Genomic DNA, 16,669 nt, shown 5'->3' with positions numbered 1-16,669 from the left:
TTGGATTGAGGAGTTCCTAGATAACAGGACGCAGCATGTTATTCTCAATGGAGAGAAGTCTTCCGAAGTAAGAGTAATTTCAGGTGTGCCGCAGGGGAGTGTCATAGGACCGTTGCTATTCACAATATACATAAATGACCTGGTGGATGACATCGGAAGTTCACTGAGGCTTTTTGCAGATGATGCTGTGGTGTATCGAGAGGTTGTAACAATGGAAAATTGTACTGAAATGCAGGAGGATCTGCAGCGAATTGACGCATGGTGCAGGGAATGGCAACTGAATCTCAATGTAGACAAGTGTAATGTGCGAATACACAGAAAGATAGATCCTTTATCATTTAGCTACAAAATAACTGGTCAGCAACTGGATGCAGATAATACCATAAATTATCTGGGAGTACGCATTAGGAGTGATTTAAAATGGAATGATCATATAATGTTGATTGTCGGTAAAGCAGATGCCAGACTGAGATTCATTGGAAGAATCCTAAGGAAATGCAATCCGAAAACAAAGGAAGTAGGTTACAGTACGCTTGTTCGCCCACTGCTTGAATACTGCTCAGCAGTGTGGGATCCGTACCAGATAGGGTTGATACAAGACAGAGAGAAGATCCAACGGAGAGCAGCGCGCTTCGTTACAGGATCATTTAGTAATCGCGAAAGCGTTACGGAGATCATAGATAAACTCCAGTGGAAGACTCTGCAGGAGAGACGCTCAGTAGCTCGGTACGGGCTTTTGTCAAAGTTTCGAGAACATACCTTCACCGAAGAGTCAATCAGTATATTGCTCCCTCCTACGTATATCTCGCGAAGAGACCATGAGGATAAAATCAGAGAGATTAGAGCCCACACAGAGGCATACCGACAATCCTTCTTTCCACGAACAATACGAGACTGGAATAGAAGGGAGAACCGATAGAGGTACTGAAGGTACCCTCCGCCACACACCGTCAGGTGGCTTGCGGAGTATGGATGTAGATGTAGATGTAGATGTAACGACTCTAGCAGCGTGCCTGTGAGTTTCTTCGGTACCTTACGTTTAATGCGACCTGGTAGAAACTCCAAAAACTTGAGCCACTCCCAAGTCCAGAACTTTCGATACACTTTTCCAGAATTTGTTGAATAAACTGCAGTTAGCCATCCGCCGTACCTACAACTGACATTATACGATATTTTGTCAAAAACTGACATTTTGAGATCGTGGCCGTGTGCAAAATACAAGCTGATTGTCCCAAACCAGAAAACAACATACAGCCACTGTTCATTTGTACAAATAGCGGCGTTCCCCTTTACAAACCAGCAGGTTCATCTTCAGACGGCTGCCTCTGTTTAGATTACATTTGTAGTTTACATTAGTTGACAGCTGTTTTTTCCCTTCTGGTGATGTTCCTTTTGGTCGTAGTGCCCGACAACAAAAAGCGATGTAAGGAACAAAATGGCTCTGAGCACTATGGGACTTAACAGCTGTGGTCATCAGTCCCCTAGAACTTAGAACTACTTAAACCTAACTAACCTAAGGACATCACACACATCCATGCCCGAGGCAGGATTCGAACCGGCTACCGTAGCAGTCGCACGGTTCCGGACTGCGCGCCTAGAACCGCGAGACCGCCGCGGCCGGCGATGTAAGGAACAGCCTGTTCAACTGTAACCATGGCTAATAAGGTACAAAAACACTTTCAACAAATCTCTCAGGTAAAACTGGATTACTTTTAGGTTACTTATGTCGAAATTGCTGCGTCGTTACGTTGCAGTGTTGACTGTTTGTGTTCACGAACTCCTGTTTTTGTTGTGAAGTAAGCCATACTTTGTAAAAATATTGAGTGTGTGTGTGTGTGTGTGTGTGTGTGTGTGTGTGTGTGTGTGTGTGTGTGTGTGCTAAACCAGCTTCCAGTGACTTAAACAGCCATCACATAGTGCACTTACATAAATGTGTTAACTTTAAAATGCGTCAGACTACAGGACGAATTTTTCGCACAGAAATGCACAACACCGCATCAACCTAATAACTAATACACGAATCCCCAGCAAGAACCATTCGAAGACTGATTTGTATTAAATCCGAAACCGGCAAGTTTTTGAATTAAATAATTTTTTAAAACCGTACTTATGACCGGCAGATGCTTGAATTATAAACCTTATAATTGTACGGTAGCCAATAGTCCTCGACATGTCAAGATAACGTGATTCACTGCAGCATTGCGCTGTGCATAGAGGCTTTGTTCGGTACAGCACTGTCACTTGGGTTGCCTGCCGTGCAGGAGTTACACGGCGAGACGACATCAGCCTAAAGCCCTAGTTGCGGTCGTGCCTGTAGAGGGGCTGCTTCGCATCACGTGTCACGTGCGCAGAAACAGAGCGATGCTCAGTATCATTCTCCCTGGCGGATATTTATGTGGGCAGTATGGCCTGACATGTAGAGTCGACTGAAGAGCCAATCAGTGGATCTACTTCTAAAGCCGATCCCCTGCCTTCTGGTTACGACGAGCGACAGCGGATAAAAGCTTGCAACCAGCCTTCGATGGCACCAGTTCGTCTAGTGCTTCATCGCTTCGCGATCTGACTTAGAAGAAATTCTTGTAAGTGTCCAACCGGGTCAAGACTTTTATTCAGGATGATACTAGTCAGATATTGTACGTGACGTCTGATCTATGTCTGTATCTACATATACAGGGTGGCTCATTGATCGTGACCGGGCCAAATATCTCACGAAATAAGCGTCTAACGAAAAAACTACAAAGAACGAAACTTGTCTAGTTTGAAGGGGGAAACCTGATGGCGCTGTGGTTGGCCCGCTAGATGCCGCTGACATAGGTCAAACCGACATCAACTGCATTTTTTTTTATATCAACCCCCATTTTTATTACATATTCGTGCAGTACGTAAAGAAATATGAATGTACCACTTTTTCGCTTTGTGATAGATGGCGCTGTCATTGTTGTTGTTGTGGTCTTCAGTCCTGAGACTGGTTTGATGCAGCTCTCCATGCTATTCAATCCTGTGCAAGCTTCTTCATCTTCCAGTACTTACCGCAACCTACCCAAAACCCAGGCGATCATTGTAGGCAAAACCACCCCTTCTTTCCGCCTCCTTGATTTCTATCTTACCATCTATGGCCGACCTATCGCTCTCACCCCCACCCTTAAGTACCTTGGCGTCACACTCGACCGTCGCCTCTCCTGGACTCCCCATCACCGGACAATCCAAGCCGAGGCACGCTCCTGACTCCGTCTCCTCAAGCTCCTTGCCGGCCGTACATGGGGTCTGGACCCCTCCACCATCCTCCACACCTATAAATCCCTCATCCGCCCTATCCTCTGTTACGCCCATCCTGCCTGGATCTCCACGCCCCCTACGTTTTACAAATCCCTTCAGATCCTTGAACGCCATGCTCTCCGCCTCGCCTATCGCATCTGTCTCCCCTCCCCCACGCGGATCCTCTACGACGTCATTCCGTTCCCCCACCTCCTCCTTTTCCTTGAACGAATATGGATCCTGTACACCTCCCGAAAACTCGATCCGCCTCACCTTCTTGTCTCCCCCATCCTCACCCACCCCCACCCGCTGCCGCGCCTGTATTCCCACGTCCCACCCGGTCTCCATCTCTCCACCCTCCTTACCCTCTCCCAAGGTGGCTTCCGCCAGCTCCCCCTCCCTGATGATGTCCTCCTCCCCTCCATCCACCCCTCCTATCAACTTTGATCCTCCCCTCCCACTTCCTGTGTCTTTTCTTTTGGGCACCCTCCCTCCTTTCTCTCTCCTTTTCCCCCCATCCCACCTTCCTCCACCCCTCTTCCCCTGGGCTTCCCCTCCCCCTTCCTCTCTTCCTCCCTCCCCCCTCTCTCTCTCCTGCCCGTGGCGTCTCTGCTCTCCCCTCTCCCTCTCCCATCCCCCCTCCACCTCTCTTGGCAGGTCCCCAGACTCGTACACACTCAGTGGACATTCGCGCGCCGGAGATCATCGCCATCAGTGTCTCGTGTGTGTGCCTTCGTTTTGTGTTTTGTGTTCTTTTGCCGTCACGCCACCACTGTTCACGCGTGCCGTCGCAGTCATCCGTGTTTTGTGCGCCGTGTCAACAGGTTTTAGTGTTTTTTCTTGTCCTGCATGAACGGCTTCGTGTATATTGTGTTTCAGTGTCTACAGTTTTTTACCCGCCATTTGTCTTGTATCATCTGCACCACCATTATGTTTTATATTGTATCACTCTCGGCTGAAGAGCAGCGTATTATGCTGCTGACAGCCTACCTTTGTACAAGGTGTTGAAAATAACAATAAAGAAGAAGAAAAACTGCAACCTACATCCTTCTGAATCTGCTTAGTGTATTCATCTCTTGGTCTGCCTCTACGATTTTTACCCTCCACACTGCCCTCAAATGCTAAATTTGTGATCCCCTGATGCCTCAGAACATGTCCTACCAACCGGTCCCTTCTTCTTGTCAAGCTGTGCCACAAACTCCTCTTCTCCCCAATTCTGTTCAATACCTCCCCATTAGTTATGTGATCTACCCATCTAATATTCAGTATTCTTCTGTAGCACCACATTTCGAAAGCTTCTATTCTCTTCTTGTCCAAACTATTTATCGTCCATGTTTCACTTTCATACATGGCTACACCCCATACAAATACTTTCAGAAACAACTTCCTGATACTTAAATCTATACTCGATGTTAACAAATTTATCTTTTTCAGAAACGCTTTCCTTGCCATTGCCAGTCTACATTTTATATCCTCTCTACTTCGACCATCATCAGTTATGTTGCTCCCCAAATAGCAAAACTCTTTTACTACTTTAAGTGTCTCATTTCCTAATCTAATTCCCTCAGCATCACCCGACTTAATTCGACTACATTCCATTACCCTCGTTTTGCTTTTGTTGATGTTCATCTTATATCCTCCTTTCAAGATACTGTCCATTCCGTTCAACTGCTCTTCCAAGTCCTTTGCTGTCTCTGACAGAATTACAATGTCATCGGCAAACCTCAAAGTTTTTATTTCTTCTCCATGGGTTTTAATACCTACACCAAATTTTTCTTTTGTTTCCTTTACTGCTTGCTCAATATACAGATTGAACAACATTGGGGAGAGGCTACAACCCTGTCTCACTCCCTCACTGCTTCCCTTTCATGTCCCTCGACTCTTATAACTGCCATCTGGTTTCTGTACAAACTGTAAATAGCCTTTCGTTCCCTGTATTTTACCCCTGCCACCTTTAGAATGTGAAAGAGAGTAATCCAGTCAACATTGTCAAAAGCTTTCTCTAAGTCTACAAATGCTAGAAACGTAGGTTTGCCTTTCCTTAATCTTTCTTCTAAGATAAGTCGTAAGGTCAGTATTGCCTCACGTGTTCCAATATTTCTACGGAATCCAAACTGATCTTCCCCGAGGTTGGCTTCTACCAGTTTTTCCATTCGTCTGTAAAGAATTCGCGTTAGTATTTTGCAGCTGTGACTTATTAAACTGATAGTTCGGTAATTTTCATATCTGTCAACACCTGATTTCTTTGGGATTGGAATTATTACATTCTTCTTGAAGTCTGAGGGTATTTCGCCTGTCTCATACATCTTCCTCACCAGATGGTCGAGTTTTGTCAGGACTGGCTCTCCCAAAGCCGTCAGTAGTTCTAATGGAATGTTGTCTACTCCTGGGGCCTTGTTTCGACTCAAGTCTTTCAGTGCTCTGTCAAACTCTTCATGCAGTATCGTATCTCCCATTTCATCTTCATCCTCTTCCATTTCTGTAATATTGTCCTCAAGTACATTGCCCCTGTATAGACCCTCTATATACTCCTTCCACCTTTCTGCTTTCCCTTTTTGCTTAGAACTGGGTTTCCATCTGAGCTCTTGATATTCATACAAGTGGATCTCTTTTCTCCAAAGGTCTCTTTAATTTTCCTGTAGGCAGTATCTATCTTGCCCATAGTGAGATAAGCCTCTACATCCTTACATTTGTCCTCTAGCCATCTCTGCTTAGCCATTTTGCACTTTCTGTCGATCTCATTTTTGAGATGTTTGTATTCCTTTTTGCCTGTTTCATTTACTGCATTTTTATAATTTCTCCTTTCATCAAATAAATTCAATATTTCTTCTGTTACCCAATGATTTCTGCTAGCCCACGTCTTTTTACCTACTTGATCCTCTGCTGCCTTCACTACTTCATCCCTCAGAGCTACCCACTCTTCTTCTACTGTATTTCTTTCCCCCATTCCTGTCAATTGCTCCCTTATGCTCTCCCTGAAGCTCTGTACAACCTCTGGTTCTTTCAGTTTATCCAGGTCCCATCTTGTTAAATTCCCACCTTTTTGCAGTTTCTTCAGTTTTAATCTACAGTTCATAACGAATAGATTGTGGTCAGAGTCCACATCTGCCCCTGGAAATATCTTGCAATTTAAAACCTGGTTCCTAAATCTCTGTCTTACCATTATATAATCTATCTGATACCTACTAGTATCTCCAGGATTCTTCCATGTATACAACCTTCTTTCATGATTCTTGAACCAAGTGTTAGCTACGATTAAGTTATGCTCTGTGCAAAATTCTAGTCATAGTCACAAACATATGGCTCACAATTTTAGACTAACAGTTGGTAACAGGTAGGTTTTTTAAATTGAAGTACAGAACGTAGGTACGTTTGAAGATTTTATTTCGGTTGTTCGAATGTGATACATGTACCTTTGTGAACTTATCATTTCTGAGAACGCAAGCAGTTACAGCGTGATTACATGTAAATACCACATTAATGCAATAAATGCTCAAAATGATGTCCGTCAACCTCAATGCATTTGGCAATACGTGTAACGACATTCCTCTCAACAGCGAGTAGTTCGCCTTCCGTAATGTTCGCACATGCATTGAAAATGCGCTGACGCATGTTGTCAGGCGTTGTCGGTGGATCACGATAGCAAATATCATTCACCTTTCCCCACAGAAAGAAATCCGGGGACGTCAGATCCGGTGAACGTGCGGCCCATGGTATGGTGCTTCGACGACCAATCCACCTGTCATGAAATATGCTATTCAATGCCGCTTCACCCGCACGCGAGCTATGTGCCGGACATCCATAATGTTGGAAGTACATCGCCATTGTGGTGGTGGTGGTTGTTGGGATGTTTAAGGGGGACTAAACAGTGAAGGTCATCAGTCCCCCGCCATTGTGTCATGCAGTGAAACATCTTGTAGTAACATCGGTAGAACATTACGTAGGAAATCAGCATACATTGCACCATTTAGATTGCATCTATAAAATGGGGGCCAATTATCCTTCCCCCAATAATGCCGCACCATACATTAAGCCGCCAAGGTTGCTGATGTTCCACTTGTCGCAGCCATCGTGGATTTTCCGTTGCCGAATAGTGCATATTATGCTGCTTTACGTTACCGCTGTTGGTGAATGACGTTTCGTCGCTAAGCAGAACGCGTGCAAAAAATCTGTCATCGTCCAGTAATTTCTCTTGTGCCCTGTGGCAGAACTGTACACGACGTTCAAAGTCGACGCCATGCAATTCCTGGTGCATAGAAATATGGTACGGGTGCAGTCGATGTTGATGTAGCATTCTCAACACCGACGTTTTTGAGATTCCCGATTCCCGCGCTATTTGTCTGCTACTGATCTGTGGATTAGCCGCGACAGCAGCTAAAACACCTACTTGGACTTCATCATTTGTTGCAGGTCGTGGTTGACGTTTCACATGTGGCTGAACACTTCCTGTTTCCTTAAATAACATAACTATCCGGCGAACGACCCGCATACATAGCACACGCCCGTTGGGTAATTTGATCACAATAGCCGTACATCAACACGATATCGACCTTTTCCGCAATCGGTAAACGATCCATTTTAACACGGGTAAAGTATCACGAAGCAAATACCGTCCGTACTGGCGGAATGTTAGGTGATACCACGTACTTATACGTTTGTGCCTATTACAGCGCCATCTATCACAAAGCGAAAAAAAGTGGTCCAACTAAAACATTCATATTTCTTTACGTATTACACGAATATGTAATAAAAAAGGGGGTTCCTATTTAAAAAACGCAGTTGATATCCGTTTGACCTATGGCAGCGCCATCTAGCCGTCGAACCATAGCGCCATCTGGTTTCCCCCTTCAAGCTAGACAAGTTTCGTTCTTTATAGTTTTTTCCCTATAGTCATTGTTTAAAGTAAATTTCTAGAGACTTTGTTATACTTTCTCAGGATATGATTCTTCAGTTTCTCCCAGCGTATTTGTTGGGCGGGCGGCGCGCGGCGCGAACGGCGGAGAGAGCGGTCCGCGGGGGGAGGGGATTTAAGACGGCCGCCCGCCCTCAGGAGCTCCCCACCCTGCAACGCTCCCAACACCTTCTCCAATCCATCTTGACCGGTTCACCGCTTGGTGCAACCAGTGGTTGCTCAAGGTCAATCCTTCCAAAACCCAGGCGATCATTGTAGGCAAAACCACCCCTTCCTTCCGCCTCCTTGATTTCTATCTCACCCTCACTCCCACCCTTAAGTACCTTGGCGTCACCCTCGACCGTCGCCTCTCCTGGACTCCCCATCTCCAGACAATCCAAGCCAAGGCACGTTCCCGACTCCGTCTCCTCAAGCTCCTTTCCGGCCGTACGTGGGGTCTGGACCCCTCCACACTCCTCCACACCTATAAATCCCTCATCCGCCCTATCCTTTGTTACGCCCATCCAGCCTGGATCTCCGCCCCCACTACCTTTTATAAATCCCTCCAAATCCTTGAACGCCATGCTCTCCGCCTTGCCTATCGCATCCATCTCCCCTCCCCCACGCGGATCCTGTATGATCTCATCCCCTTCCCCCACCTCCTCCTTTTCCTTGAAAGGATATGGATCCTGTACACCTCCCATAAACTTGATCCTCCTCACCCACTCGTATCCCCAATCCTCTCCCACCCCCGCCCGCTGCCGCGCCTGTATTCCCACGTCCCACCCAGTCTCCATCTCTCCACCCTTCTTACTCTCTCCCAAGGTGGCTTCCGCCAGCTCCCCCTCCCTGGTGATGTCCTCCTCCCCTCCATCTACCCCTCCTATCAACTTTGACCTTCCCCCCCACCTCCTGTGTCCTTTCCTTTAGGCGCCCTCCCTCCCTCCCTTCCCTTCTCTTTCCTCTCCCCCCTTCCTCCTCCCCTCTTCCCCCGGGCCTCCCCTCCCCCTTCCTCCCTCCCCCTCTCTCCTCCGCCCATGGCATCTCCTCTCTCCCCTCTCCCATTCGCCTCCTCCTCCTCCTCCCCCTCCTCCACTCTTGGCAGGTCCCCGGACTCGTAAACGCTCAGTGGACTTTCGCTCGCCGGAGATCATCGCCATCTGTGTGTCGTGTGTGTGCCTCGATTTGTGTTTAGTGTTCTGACCCCGTCACGCATCAACTGTTCACGTGTGCCGTCGCCGTCATCCATGTTCTGTGCGCCGTGTCACCAAGTGTTTACTGTTTTTTCGCGTCCAGCGTGAACGGCTTCATGTTTATTGTTTTTTGTATCTCCTTTTTTTTCAGCCGTTTTTACTGTATTGTCTGTATCACCTATCTGTCTTGTTATTGTTCTACTTAAGGCTGAAGAGCAGCGTACTATGCTGCTGACAGCCCGCCTGTATGAGGTGATGAAAATTACAATAAAGGAAAAAAAAAAAACCCTCAGGAGCTCAGTTCGTCAGCGCACCTGACGATGACGACATGTCTGATCGCCGAATTATTGTGCCCGTTGGACACTATGAACGGGCAGTATACCCGTGGACTGTTCGAGTTTCTCAGGATACTTTCCGTCTATCTTCAAGAGTCTACTAATTCGGTCCTTTCAACATCTCAGTGACATTCTCGCGCAGGTCAGACAAACATGTGACCATTCGTGCTGCCTTTCTATGTATACGTTCAATATCCCCCGCTAGTCATATTTGATACGAGTCCCGCACACTTGAGTAATATTGTAGGATGGGCGACACGAGTGGTTTGCAAACAATCTCTTTTTGCAGCCTGATTGCATTTCCCTAGTATTCTAGCAATAAACCGACGTCTGCTCTCTCCTTTACGAAAGACTGAGCTTATGTGATTGTTCTACTTCATGTCCCTACTAAGTGTAACATCCAAGTATTTGTATGAATTTACATATTCCTGTTGTGACTCACTAAATGTTATTTTAATAGGATACTATGTTCTTTTCGTATTTTTGAAGTGCACAGGTTTACGTTTCTGAACATTTAAAGCAAGCTACCAATCAGTGCACCCCTTTGAAATCTTTTTCGACGTCTGGCTGAATATTTGTACAGCTTCGCTCAGACTGTATTTCATTGTAGGTAACTGCATCATTTGCGGAAAGTCAGAGATTACTATTAATATTGTTCACAAGATCGTTAATATACAATATAAACAGCAAGGGATCCAACACACTTCCCCAGGGTACACCCGAAGTTACTTCCGCATCTTTCGATGACTCTCCATCCAAGATAACGTGCTGCGTTCTCCTAGCGAGAAATCCTCAGTACAGTCACATATTTCGTCTGATACCCCACATTATCGTACTTTAGATAATAAGCGTAGGCGTGGTGCTGAGTCAAATGCCTTTCGTTAATCGAGAAATACTGCATCCACCTGATTACCCTAATCCATGGCTTTCATTATGTCGTGTGAGAAAATTGTGAGTTAGGTTTCATAATATCTATTTTCCGAAATCTAAGCTGGTTGGCATGTAGGAGGTCGTTCGAGACACCTAATTAAGTTTGACCTCAGGATATCTTCTAAGATTCTACAACAAATCGATGTCAAGGATGTTGGACGCTAGTTTTGAGGAGCACTTCTGCTACCCTTCTTGTAGACACAAGTGACCTATGCTTTCTTGCAACTACTGGGCACAGTTTTTTGTTCGAGGGATCTACAATACATTATAGTTAACGTATAGGCTAACTAGGCGGCGAATCTACTGTGTAGGAATCAGCATGGGTTTCGAAAAATACGATCGTGTAAAACCCAGCTCGCGCTATTCGTCCACGACACTCAGAGAGCCATAGACACGGGTTCCCAGGTAGATGCCGTGTTTCTTGACTTCTGCAAGTAGTTCGATACAGTTCCCCACAGTCGTTTGATGAACAAAGTAAGAGCATATGGGCTATTCTTTGAAACTTGAGCCATACTTCCCCTAAATGCTCCCGTCCTGAGCTAAAAGTTTCAAGTTCTTCATTGAGGCATGACACCATCGTTTCTCAGTCTAGTTTGCTGTACACATAAATTTTCTGCTTGTTTTAGTTGCCATTTGTGTTTTGGTATTCATTGTTGCTATAACTGCAACATAGTCACTGATACCAGTTTCGATGTGGACGTTCTCAGACAGGTTAGGGCTGTTTGTTGTCGCCGGCCGGTGTGGCCGAGCGGTTCTAGGCGCTACAGTCTGGAACCGCGCGACCGCTACGGTCGCAGGTTCGAATCCTGCCTCGGGCATGGATGTGTGTGATGTCCTTAGGTTAGTTAGGATTAAGTAGTTCTAAGTTCTAGGGGACTGATGACTTCAGAAGTTAAGTCCCATAGTGCTCAGAGCCATTTGAACCATTTTTTGTTTGTTGTCGTTAGATCTAATATATTTCCATCATGAGTGGAGTTCCAAACTAACTGCCCTAGTTTGTTTCATAGGATGTCTTGTCACGCCCATCACTAACAAAACTGTACGTATCCCAGCTGATTGTTGGATGATTGAAGTCTCCTCCAATGATTACAGTACCGTTAGGGACCTTATGTACAAGCGAACAGAGTTTCCTCTAAAGTTTTCGTTTGCATCGGGACGAGAATCTGGTGGCCGATAGAAAGACCCTGTTATAATTTTTTCCCTTGATAATAAGTCTTGACCAAAAAATCTCATATGCAGCTTCAGTTTCTGTCTCGGCGGATGTGAGTTTCTTGTGTACTGTGACAAGCACACCACCTCCATTTCCTGTTTCCCTATCTTTTCGGCACATGCTTATATTTTTGCCAAAGATCTCACTACTGTGCACATAAGGTTTTAACCGGTTTTCTGTACCTGTTATGTGCGCTTCAGTGCTTTTTAAAAGCGCTACGTACTCTGGCGTTTTGTTGTGAAAGTTTCGGCAGTTAACCACTCATGTGCGGGATCATTTCCTGGGATCTTACACTGACGCTTCTGGGTTTCCCACAGCTATTCTTATCTGGATTTGATGCAGAATCACATAATCTACAACACTAGAACAACAGAGTCTGCATAATTTGCGACACATGCTTAAGGCATACACAAAGTTTCTATCTTTAATACTTGTCTTATTGTGTAAAACCTTAAACATAATACTATACCTCTTAATGAGTGTGTTATGAAAGTATTTTAAATTTTTAAATTCAGTAAATAAGAATATGGAATACTGAAAATAGCCGTTTAGTAATATAGATTAGAGTATGTAGGTTTTTACTTAGCTGGACACTCAAAACCACGTAGGTAAAACTACTTGCATATTTTCGAATATTGGTATGACATGAAATACAACTATAAAAAAATTCACGGGCCCACATTGCATAGCAGTTTAACGAATGTTTCATAACGGACTAAAAAACCAATAGTCATTTTCCTTTTCTATCCACAAATGTAATGGGGAGAACATCCGATAGAACTCGAATAGCAAAAGTGCCCCGCTGGATACCTTCTGATTGACCGGGAAAATACAAAACAAAACATCAAAGGATCTCTTCCAAAGAAGAGAGAATGGATTATTGTACAACAGATCAGGGTAGAATAGATCCAGTAATCAGTAGTGTGCACTTTTTAAGCGTTTATAGCGATATAGTGTGCTGAATCCTAGCGCACCTCGTTACTAAAGTGCGACCTGTAACAGAGCACAATGCAGTTACTGTTGTTGTCGTCGAGGTCTTCAGTCCTAAGGCTGAGTTGATTGCAGATGTCCATGCTACTCTATACTCTAGTGATTGCTTGATGTCTCAGAATAAGTCCTACCAACCGATCCTTTCTTCTAGTCAGGTTGTGCCATAAATTCCTTTTCTCCCCAATTCTGTTCAGCAACCTCATTTCCTGCGTGGTCTACCCAGCTAATCATCAGCATTCTACTGTAACACCACATTTCGAAAGCTTCTATTCCCTTTTTGTCGAAACTGTTTATCGCCCATGTTTCAGTTCCATATATGGCTATACTCCACACAAATACTTTCAGAAAAGACTTGTTGACAAATTATACTCGGAATTAAAGAACTTCTCTTCTTCAGAAACGCCTTTTTTGCCATTGCATGTCTACATTTTTTCTACTCTCTGCTTCGGCCATCATCAGTTATTTTGCTGCTCCCCCAAAAACTCATAGACTACTTTGGGTGTCTCGTTTCCTAACCTGATTCCCACAGTATTGCGTAATTTAATTCGACTACATTCCATTATCCTCCTTTTGTTGATGTTCATCTTATATCCTCCTTTCAAGACACTATCCATTCCGTTCAACTGTTCTTCCAAGTCCTTTGCTGTCTCTAACAGTATTACAATGTCATCAGCAAACCTTAAAATTTTTTATGTATTCTTCTTGGATTTTAATTCCTACGTCAAATTTTTCTTTGGTTTCCTTTACTGCTTGCGCAATGTGCAGATTGAGTAACATCGAGGATAGGCTACAGCCCCGTCTCGCTCCCTTCTCAACTACTGCTTCCCTTTCATGCCCCTCGCCTCTTATAGCTGCCATTTCGTTTCTGTACAAATTATAAATATTCATCAGGTTACCTTCCATTGGGAAAGCTGTTGCACTCAGTGACTGTTATATTGACTTGTAAATTATAGATTTCAGGAAACAGTCGTCATTTTTAAATTTTATTGGCAGATCTAGATTTCAGCTAGGAGCTAGCCATTCTCAATGCACTATTATTTATGCTCAATGCATGTAAAGCCTGTTGGTCGGCAATGACCGGCATTACATGCATTGAGCATAAATAATAGTGCATTGAGAATGGCTAGCTTCTAGCTGAAATCTAGATATGCCAATAAAATTTAAAAATGACGACTGTTTCCTGAAATCTATAATTTACAAATTATAAATAGCCTTTCGCTCCCTGCCATCTTTAGAATTTGAGGCAGAGTATTCCAGTCAACATTGTCAAAAGCTTTCTCTAAGTATACAGATGCTATAAACATAGTTTTGGCTTTCCTTAAAACATCTTCCGTGAGAAATCTTAGGATCAGTATCGCCTCGCGTGTTCCTACATTTCTCCAGGATCTACAGTTATCTTCGCCAAGGTCGGGTTCTACCAGTTTTTCCATTAGTCTGTACAGAACTCGTGACAGTATTTTGCAACCGTGACTTATTAAACTGATAGTTCGGTAGTTTTAACATATGTCAGCACCTGCTTTCTTCAGAACTGGAATTATTATATTCTTCTTGAAGTCTGAGGATATTTCGCCTGCCTCATACATCTTGATCACCAGTTGGAAGAGTTTTATCAAGGGTGGCTCTCAGAAGACTATCAGCAGTTCTAACGGAATGTTTTCTACTCCCAGGGCCTTTAACTCCGAATAATTGTCTGGGGAAAAAAGTCAGCTCAAAGTTCGGAGGGAGCCAACAATACAGGGTGTTACAAAAAGGTACGGCCAAACTTTCAGGAAACATTCCTCACACACAAATAAAGAAAAGATGTTATGTGGACATGTGTCCGGAAACGCTTAATTTCCATGTTAGAGCTCATTTTAGTTTCGCCAGTATGTACTGTACCTCCTCGAATCACCGCCAGTTGGCCCAATTGAAGGAAGGTAATGTTGACTTCGGTGCTTGTGTTGTGCGACTCATTGCTCTACAGTACTAGCATCAAGCTAATCAGTACGTAGCATCAACAGGTTAGTGTTCATCACGAACGGGGTTTTGCAGTCAGTGCAATGTTTACAAATGCGGAGTTGGCAGATGCCCATTTGGTGTATGGATTGGCACGGGGCAATAGCCGTGACGCGGTACGTTTGTATCGAGACAGATTTCCAGAAAGAAGGTGTCCCGACAGGAAGACGTTCGAAGCAATTGATCGGCGTCTTAGGGAGCACGGAACATTCCAGCCTATGACTCGCGACTGGGGAAGACCTAGAACGACGAGGACACCTGCAATGGACGAGGCAATTCCTCGTGCAGTTGACGATAACACCAATGTCAGCTTCAGAGAAGTTGCTGCTGTACAAGGTAACGTTGACCACGTCACTGTATGGAGAGTGCTACGGGAGAACCAGTTGTTTCCGTACCATGTACAGCGTGTGCAGGCACTATCAGCAGCTGATTCGCCTCCACGGGTACACTTCTGCGAATGGTTCATCCAACAATGTGTCAATGCTCATTTCAGTGCAAATGTTCTCTTTACGGATGAGGCTTCATACCAACGTGATCAAATTGTAAATTTTCACAATCAACACGTGTGGGCTGCCGAGAATCCGCACGCAATTGTGCAATCACGTCATCAACACAGATTTTCTGTGAATGTTTGGGCAGGCATTGTTGGTGATGTCTTGATTGGGCCCCATGTTCTTCCAACTATGCTCAATGGAGCACGTTATCATGATTTCATACGGGATACTCTACCTGTGCTGTTAGAACATGTGTCTTTACAAGCACGACACAACATGTGGTTCATGCACGATGGAGCTCCTGCACATTTCAGTCGAAGTGTTCGTACGCTTCTCAACGACAGATTCGGTGACCGATGGATTGGTAGAGGTGGACCAATTCCATCTCTCCTGACCTCAACCCTCTTGACTTTCATTTATTGGGGCATTTGAAAGCTCTTGTCTACGCAACCCTGGTACCAAATGCAGACACTCTTCGTGCTCGTATTGTGGACGGCTGTGATACAATACGCCATTCTCCAGGGCTGCATCAGCGCATCAGCGATTCCATGCGACGGAGGCTGGATGCATGTATCCTCGCTAACGGAGGAGATTTTGAACATTTCCTGTAACAAAGTGTTTGAAGTCACGCTGGTACGTTCTGTTGCTGTGTGTTTCCATTCCATGATTAATGTGATTTGAAGAGAAGTAATAAAATGAGCTCTAACATGGAAAGTAAGCGTTTCCGGACACATGTCCACATAACATATTTTCTTTCTTTGTGAGTGGGGAATGTTTCCTGAATATTTGGCCGTACCTTTTTGTAACACCCTGTATAACACCTCGAGCAACACTATACGAAGCAAGGTTCAAACGAGCCTTCGGCCAGCGAGTGCAGCGACGTCGTGCTGGGGACGGAGGGAACTCACCCGGCGCTTGACCTCGCTGAAGGTGAGCCGCACGCCCTGGTGGCAGGAGACGAGCGCCTCCCGGGAGCCGAAGCGGTCGGCGGCGCTGTCCACCAGCTGGCCCACGGTGATCGCCAGGAGCGGCTCTGCGCTCGGCTGGTGCCAATAGCTGGGCGGCGGCGCGCTCAACCTGCCGAGCAGCAACGCCGTCTGAGCTTCCACCGTGCAGGCGAGAGCGAAACCACGCTGCGGCAGTCGGGCGCCGTTTCAGTAGCGGTCGTGGAGATTGAAAGAAACGAGGAAGGCCAAAAGAGTAGGGGGACGGTGAAAGAGCAGGGGATAGAAGTCGAAAAAGGTGAAGAGGTGCAGGTCCAGAGTTCGTTTCTGAAGGAGAGGAGGTTCACATGTTATTTACTGTCCCTCATCTCTCACTCCCTCCCCCCTCCCCTTCCCGCTGCCTGCCATTTTTAACATACCGCACATTAATAC

The 16,669-nt window shown here is 45.3% G+C and overlaps 1 protein-coding gene across 1 annotated transcript in view; it reads right to left on the bottom strand.

Annotated features, from left to right (window-relative positions):
• Window positions 1-16,669, bottom strand: part of LOC126092643 (medium-chain acyl-CoA ligase ACSF2, mitochondrial-like) — a 270,564-nt gene that overhangs the window by 225,505 nt on the left and 28,390 nt on the right. Inside the window, exon 2 of the mRNA XM_049908366.1 lies at window positions 16,202-16,370. Coding sequence (XP_049764323.1) covers window positions 16,202-16,370 — 169 coding nt within the window. The remainder of the gene's footprint in view (window positions 1-16,201; window positions 16,371-16,669) is intronic.

Source organism: Schistocerca cancellata, chromosome 7 (genome assembly GCF_023864275.1).
Source record: "Schistocerca cancellata isolate TAMUIC-IGC-003103 chromosome 7, iqSchCanc2.1, whole genome shotgun sequence".
Classification (NCBI taxonomy): Eukaryota; Metazoa; Arthropoda; class Insecta; order Orthoptera; family Acrididae; genus Schistocerca; species Schistocerca cancellata.
The sequence above is the reverse complement of the archived record's forward strand: the minus strand, read 5'-3'. Positions and strand labels throughout refer to the sequence as shown.